The sequence below is a fragment of the Lutra lutra genome, chromosome 15 (assembly GCF_902655055.1).
Source record: "Lutra lutra chromosome 15, mLutLut1.2, whole genome shotgun sequence".
NCBI lineage: Eukaryota > Metazoa > Chordata > Mammalia > Carnivora > Mustelidae > Lutra > Lutra lutra.
The window spans coordinates 19,129,317-19,137,395 of NC_062292.1; the positions used below are offsets into that span (position 1 = coordinate 19,129,317).

An 8,079-nucleotide genomic window follows, 5' to 3' on the forward strand; every position below is an offset into this window, starting at 1 on the left:
TCAGGATCACGGTCTTTTTGTACCTTGTGATGAACAGCCAAGTAGAACGAGGCTACTGCATTTGAACTGAAAATGTATCCAAGTCAAAGGGTCTAACCAGTATGATGTGCTGGGAGGTGTACACCATGTAAGTGTTCTATTTGCTAGCCATGTGACCTCAACTAAAAACAGCAGTGATAGAACAAGAAATATTAAGGACAAATAAAAGGAAAGAAATGGAAGTGTTTTAAAAAATATAAAATGCTGTTTTGTTAGGCAGTAACGCTAGCTTTTCTTTCCTTCCTGTTGTTTGGAACCCAAATAAATGATAGTCTAAATCAGCATATGGTGTAATTTCCTGCTCTGTTCTTTCTGGGTTATATTTTCGAACCATTGTACAGATTATAAAAGGTGTGGGAATGTAACTTAGAAAGAGGAAAGCTTTTCTTCATTAGTAGTTCTTTATTGTGTGCCTAGAACGCTACGAGCACCAAGGCAGAAGCCGAAAGGACTTTTGCAGAAGTTACAGACCTGGATAATGAAGTGAACACTATGTTGAAACAACTACAGGAAGCAGAAAAGGAGCTAAAGAAAAAACAGGAGGACGCTGACCAGGATATGATGATGGCAGGGATGGTAAGCAGTTTGGGCCTGTTTGCTCGTGGGCAGAAAGTGGAGGATGTCTAATGACAAGGGTCTCTCCGTCTTGTTAAGAAGAGTCTCTTTCATATTGACTTCTGTTTTTCATTGTGTTTTCTGGCCAAGAATCGGGTTCGTAACTTACATAGAAGACAAAGAATTTGGATCTCTTGTGCAGTTATTGAACAATTGTCCTGTCCCAAAGCTTTTCTCCATTAAAAGCAAAACATTCTTTTTTACACATTGAAGTTTTAGGACATTGCAAAGTATGTAGTTGTGTTTTTGGATGGGTGATTCACACATGGTATAAAATCAGAAAGAAATAAAAAGGAATACAATGAAAAGTTAATTTCCTTCCTACTCTTGTTTATCCCAGCAACTTTCTTTCTCGAGACAAAGACCAGTTTCTTGTGTTTCATTTTTGATGATGACAAAAACATACCAAACTTATATCTAATTTAATTTTTTTTTATTTTTTTATTTTTTACCTTTTGTGATGATGTATATACACACACTGTTGGTGACAAAACTGACCGAGGAATGCATGGCCCAAGAAAGAACAAGGGTGTATTTTTCAGTTGTATGCTCTATTTTGCTTTCAAAGTGGAAACATAACTTTGCAGTTCAGTCTGATTACAGTCACCGTAATGAACTTGTTTAATTGTGCACTTGCAGCCCAAGCAAGGGACCCTTTTCCCACTCTTGTGGAAAAACAGGCCTTTTACTCTGGCTGATTTTCGCCTTGGGACAGGAAGGAGAAATACTAACCCTGTTGATCTAGGTAGAGAAGACTCTAGGAAAGCGGTAACAGGAAGCACCCTCATGCAAACACTTTATTTTAGTTCACTTTTGGGGTTTTGTTTTGGATGGTCTCGATTTTCTATAGCAAGGGATGGTTCAGAAAGAAATTCCCATATAGGAAAAAATACCCATTTCTCGTATGTGCTGAGGGTCTCTGCATTTCATGTTTGTTTGTTTTAAGATTTTATTTATTTATTTGACAGAGATCAAGTAGGCAGAGAGGCAGGCAGAGGCGGGGGGGGGGGAAGCAGGCTCCCTGCTGAGCACAGAGCCCGATGTAGGCCTCGATCCCTGAGATCCTGACCTGAGATCATGACCTGAGCCAAAGGCAGAGGCTTAACTTTCTGAGCCACCCAGGTGCCCCTGCATTTCATTTTTAATATGGTTTTTAATGTGGTGGGTTTAGAACCTGTGGAAAGGAGGAAAAGGCTATGTTCTTGATGAGCTTTGGAAAAGAGGGTATGGATTCCGCTCAGAGGGTGGAAGAGCGTCCATCTTTGTTCTTTCTGGTAAATAACTTCTGATGAACACAAAGCAGCCTCACGCACCCTGTCCCATTTGTATGGACGTCAGTCCTAAAGGCATGGCACCGAGCCCGTGTTGTTTGAGTCTGTCACATCACTTTTTTCGTCAAAAGAGTAAAGGCTGATGGTTGTCCTGGAAGAGGAAGCTGGAGCCCGCAGGTTGCACGTGGTAGCATCGCTCTCTGCCGCCCATGGCGAAGTCACTCAGCCTCTCCCAGAACGCGCAGAACAGCCTGTCAGGGCTCAGTGAGACTGGCTGCGACTTCTGTGGAGGTCCAGCGTTCATTTGGGAAGTTTTTTTTTTTCCCCTCACACATTTCCTTTTTTTAAATTCTTACATTGTTTCTATCCAAAAATGCTGCAGTGTCTTGAGCCAAAAACTGGGGAAAACAATTCTGTGGTGGGGAGCTCAAAGCTGCTCACTTCTATCCTGACTGGATTTATTTGTGAGAGCATCTGTTTTCTGATATTCAGACACTTCCTCTTCCATTGTCATTTCCTGTGACTCATACACAGGGTATTTGTTCAGGTTTTATGGAATTTTCCCAAATACATTTACCTTTGGTTGATTTACAAAATGTAAACTATGTATCATCCCGGTTTGTGCGTATGTGAGTGTGCACTCACAGGGGGAGGGGTGCTACAGAAGGTGTCCCTTGATTACGAAATTTTGTTGAGAATAGGAATTTCCAATAATCAAGTCTCTAAGAGTGTCCTGAAGGACATGTTTTGGTTCTAAAACGTACTTTTTATGCTTGTCCTTAAAAATCCCTTGTTTCTGCTTGATGAATTTGGTCACGAATCCACTTCCATGTGTTCTTGAGTGAGAAAGTGAGAAAAGTAGATGATATTGGCCTTTCTGAAATATACAGTCAGTGTAGGTATGCAGACTATCTACTTGTGGTTGGTCTGTGAATTAATAATAGCAACATTTCACCATGAAGATATACCTAAAGACACCCCCCCCTCAAAAAAAAGCCAAAACAAAAGCAAACCCGATACAATGAGAGACTGTAATTTCACGAGTCAGGAAAGAGGAAGCCTGTGAAAATTGGACTTGCTGGCTGATTGGGGGAAAAAAAATCTCAGGAACTTGAGCACACGCCTTCAGAACTATTGGCATCTATCATCTGTCCTTTTCCCGGTACAGGCTTCGCAGGCTGCTCAGGAAGCCGAGATCAATGCCAGAAAGGCCAAAAACTCCGTTACCAGCCTCCTCCACCTGATCAATGAGCTCCTGGAGCAGCTGGGTAAGTGGCTGTAGAGTCGTTGTGGGTGGCCTCAGGATTCTTTGTGCTGCTGCTGGGTCTGATACACTCAACACAAAAGCAGACGCTACAACATGACCATTGTGTGAACTGAGTCAGGGCTCAAGGTTGTATTAATTCAGCAAGAACTTACGAGGTCCTTCCATGGCATGTGACCTGAATCCTGCAATCTGACCACAGTCCAGGGATTCCGAGGTGGCTCACTTGCCGCCGATGTTTAGGATAGAGGAGCGGTGACTGTTCTTAGCTCGTCCTGCTGGCAGGGCATCTTTCCAGGGTTTGAAGTCAAGGATTTCAGTGGGAGAGTGGGAGAGCACTTTAAACTGGAGAGGACTTCCCTGCCTGGAATTCTGCTCATTTGCTCATTAAAAGGAGAATCTGATGAGGTGACAGCTTGTCAAAAAGAGAATAAGCTTGATTTTTCAAGGAAACGCAAGGATGCTGAAATGCTCTTTTAATGCAGTGTGATAGGGAGCAGGCTTCATCACAAGACAGATTTTGTCACAGCCTCCATTACAAAGTGGTGACACTCCAGCCCATACAGCTTCACGGCAAGGCATTCTGCTTTAGCCTTGAAGGTTTGGTCAGTGTTTTGTTTGGGGTTTTTTGTTTGTTTGGTTGGTTGGTTTGTTTTGTTTTGTTTGGAGCGTGGGAGAGGGTGTATTTTTTATCTGTCTCAAATATCAAGAATAATAAATTATGTGCTGTCAGATGGGTTTTAAAATGAAAGGAGCTAGAAGATACAGCTTTTTCTGCCAGAAAGAGCTGAATTTCAAAGTTAGTTGGCTTGGGTTGGAGTCTTTATTTCGTAGGCTTGTAAACTGTGCAAACTTGGGCAAATTACTTAACATCTGAGAATCACTGGCGGAATATGGTCTTGTGAGAATTTAGTCAAGTACAGTATGCATAAAGTCTTGAGCACTGTATGGCCATCTGCTTTCATTAATTATGGAAACAATCCTTTCCAGGAGAACCTCCTTTTCTTGCTAATTTTAAAGCGAAGCTTTTGCTGGAATTGTTTCAACATTTTCATCCCTGGCCATTTTCCATAGGAGGGCTCCAAATAGCGTCTAACTCCTAAAGGCAGGACAGAACTCCCCGGAATTAACTCAGACTCCTTGGAAGCTAAAGAGCCAAGGGCTTAGCATTCTAGCTTGGAGATTTTTATGTTCAGTAGATGGCATTGAAATGACATACAGTTTACATATATGAACATGAAAATGGTATTATGTTACCAGATGACCTTCAGACCCACAGGTGAGACTTAAGACCTCAAGCACAGCAGCTGTGTATTTAGACAACATTTCACAAAAACTGTTTACTCAGACAAAACATCCAGCCCAGTATCCATTATATGCTCTGACCTGTCCTTGCTGAGTTAGGTCCGCATTTGTACATGCTCTGCATTGTTCATGCCCTTGCATGACACAGTCTACAAGTCCCCTTTGCAGGCCACCATGGCATAGTGGCAGCTGCTGGCTCCATTTATACGAGAGACTAGTGGAAGTGCTTGCGGAGTGATGTGGTAATTCTTACTGAAAGCATCTGTTTCCTCCTGTGTCCTTTCTGACTCTACAGGGCAGCTGGACACGGTGGACCTGAACAAGCTCAATGAGATCGAAGGCACCTTGAACAAAGCCAAAGATGAAATGAGAGTCAGTGATCTCGACCGGAAAGTGTCTGATCTGGAGAACGAGGCCAGGAAGCAAGAGGCCGCCATCATGGACTATAACAGAGATATCGAGGAGATCATGAAGGACATTCGCAACCTGGAAGACATCAAGAAGACCTTACCGTCTGGCTGCTTCAACACCCCGTCCATTGAAAAGCCCTAGGGCCATCTTTCAGGGCTGGAAGGTAGCACCCCGCAACCGGGGAGCTCTCGTGAGGCCACAGAGTGCCTTAACACAAAGATTACATTTTTTTCAGACCCCCACTTCTCTGCTGCTCTCCACCACTGTCCTTTTGAACCAGGAAAATTCACAAAGCTTAAAGAGAAGCAAGTCAGACATCACGAATCGGGAACAAAGGGTTTTATCTGATAGTCTCTCTTCCACAGAAGGCGCTTCCTTACCCACACTTTCCCTTCTGAGTCGCATGAGGACGTGGCGTCTTACGTTATCATACGGTGGTGTAAACACTTCGTGGGAACCATTGTCTGCCGGGGCTGAGCAAGTAGCCCTCCCTTTTCTCCCTGATACAGAACCTCCTCAGTCTTAGTACTCTTGTTTCTATGAAGGAAAAGTTTGGCTACAAGTAGTAGCGTTGTGATGGCCAGTATATCCAATCTATCGATAAAGAAAGTGCACCTACATCTACTACCCCTCCTCCTTTTACGCAAAAGGAAATAAACATCCTGTGCCAAAGGTATTGGTTACTTAGAATGTCAAGAGCCATCGTCAGTTGTTTTAGCTCTTTTGAGTATAGGACACTGAGCCATCCACGGGTAAGGATGCAATTGTTCCTGACAGTCTCTGGGAGAATGAGGCTGCGGAAGTAGGCAGAACATTTTCTCATATGTTAATAGTTGACTAGGAAAGATACACTTTTTTCAGATCTTTGGGCAGCTGATAAATCTGGATGGGGCAGCTTGCACTCACCAATAGACATCTTCTGATATTCCTAGCAATGGAATTTATACAGAAGAAATAGGGATATGATAACCACTAAGTTTTGTTTTTGTTTTTGTTTTCCCAAAATCAAACTAATTCCTAGAGCTTTTTTTTAGTGTATCAATCTTGGAACTAGTGCTGGTATCCGGTAGAGAGCAGTTGGTCCCTAAGATCTTGACAAACCAACAAGAAACAAGCCGCCTTATCCTGGTCTTTCCTAGCAAAGGGATAAAACTGAGATGCAGCTTGTATGGTCAGGATCCCATATATCCATTTTTCTTCCATTGGGGAGAGGTGACACTTTTGACCCTTATCCTCAATTATCTTCTGATGTTCCCATCTTCTAGGATCGCGCTACACACCTAGTCTGCCGACTCCTGGTGGCAAACCCTTGCACTCAGTCTTCCACACAGCTGCCAGCACCATCTAGTTCCTGCACTTTGTGACCCAGACCCACTCGACACCTTCCCTCTCGGTGCAGAGGGAGGCCCCGTAGGTGGAGTTGCCTAGCTGGCTTCTCGGCTTTGGATCCTCAGGTCTGTGGTTCTCTCTCAAGACCACGGCGTGAAGATTCCCCTGCCACACAACCCCTTCCTCCTCCCAACCCACCTTCGAGAAACATATATAGCCTTTAACACTATGCAACTTTGTACTTTGCGTAGCGGGGGGAAAGAAACTATTATCTGACACACTGGTGCTATTAATTATTTCAAATTTATATTTTTGTGTGAATGTTTTTTTTTTTTTTTTGTTTATCATGATTATAGAGTAAGGAATTTATGTAAATATACTTGGTCCTATTTCTAGAATGGCACTGTCTGTTCACTTCTTCACCCCATTCTTCCCCATCACTGGCACAGCGCGTCTGTAGACCTCCTTCCCTTCCATCTGCGGGTCTTCGCTCGGCGTCTGTCCCCCGCGCTCGGCCCTTCGCCTCGCGTCCGCGACATGTTCATTTTCTAGCGCGAATGCCGACCCGCTTTCCCTCCACCCACGGCCGCTCCGCGGGGTGCCTCCCACCCTCCTCCAATGCAGGCCCGGGACCCGAAACCGCGGCCTGATGTTCCCAGGCCCGCTCCCGCGCAGCCGGTGGCGGGATGTGAGCGCATTTTGCTGAATGGCATCTTCAGCATCAATGTGGGTCTAACCGGGAAGGAGCTGCAGAGGCCCTTTCCCATGGTGGGAGCTGGACGGGCCCGTTTGAGTGGGGAGTGTGTGACCGCTGAGCGCTCAGAGGGCCTCAGGGATGGTGGACAGGCAGGTGGAGTGGGAGCGGCCGAGTGTCCGGGTTCACCCCTTGCCGCCTCCTGGCGTACCAGAGTCGGCTCCAAAGGCTTTGACTTGGGACACCCTGGCTTTCTCTCGGCTGCTTCGCTCAGGCCTCTTCTATTGCCAAGTTTTCACATCAGCATCTCCTAGCTGGTTCCTCGTGTTAAGTGGCCACCTCCTAACAGAGACATTCTGTTCAAGGTTGCGGGACAAGGACCGTAGATCAACTGCCAGGACAGTTTCCCTCTAGCCCGGGGGTCAGCCTCACACCAGTCAGTCTTAGGCTGCAGTGAAGTTTGGAGTGTTTTGTTTTGTTGCTTTTCTCCTTCTCCATCTGTGTAGTATATTTTTAAACAGAATTTTATTTTTAAAATAAAATCTCTTTATAAGACAATACCTGCATTACACTCCTGCGATATACATTATTTTATTGTATAGTTCTAGTTACCTGTATTTTATGTAATGGAACCAACAGGGTGGCTGCTGCAGAGTGCTGCGTGTTGTGGCGGGGGACGGGGCGTCCAGCTGTGCCCTGGAATTCTTCCTTTGGTATGTGCCTTCACTCTAGCTGTTTGCCTTAATCTCTACAGTCTCGCTCTCCAGGGTGGTGAATAAAATGCAACACTTGGCATTTTTTATGTTAAAAAAAAAAACAGTATTTTATTTATAATAAAATCTGAATATTTGTAACCCTTTATATTTGGTGTGGCCTGAGTGTGGTACTGAGGACAGAGGATGTTTTGAAAGGTATGATGAAGAGAAAGCTGCTCATAATACTTTCTTTGGGTGACTTATTTTCTTGAGAACAGTCCAGTATGTGTGTAGGTTACATGCTCTACATGTGTGTTTATATGTGTATGTACATATATGTGTGTATGTATTATATATACAAATAACACACACACACACACACATATTTTTTTTTTTTCTTTTCCCTTCTCAGATGGGGCTACTTTGGTATGGTCCAGAGGCAGCCAGACTTTTTTC

General features: G+C 44.3%; 1 protein-coding gene across 1 annotated transcript in view; it reads left to right on the top strand.

The window, feature by feature from the left end:
- LAMC1 (laminin subunit gamma 1) overlaps positions 1-7,789 on the top strand; it is a 127,267-nt gene extending 119,478 nt beyond the window's left edge. The window contains exons 26-28 of the mRNA XM_047703854.1: positions 457-615; positions 3,094-3,193; positions 4,790-7,789. Of these exons, the coding sequence (XP_047559810.1) occupies positions 457-615; positions 3,094-3,193; positions 4,790-5,046 (516 nt within the window). The 3' untranslated portion in view covers positions 5,047-7,789. The remainder of the gene's footprint in view (positions 1-456; positions 616-3,093; positions 3,194-4,789) is intronic.
- The last annotated feature ends 290 nt before the right edge of the window (positions 7,790-8,079 follow it).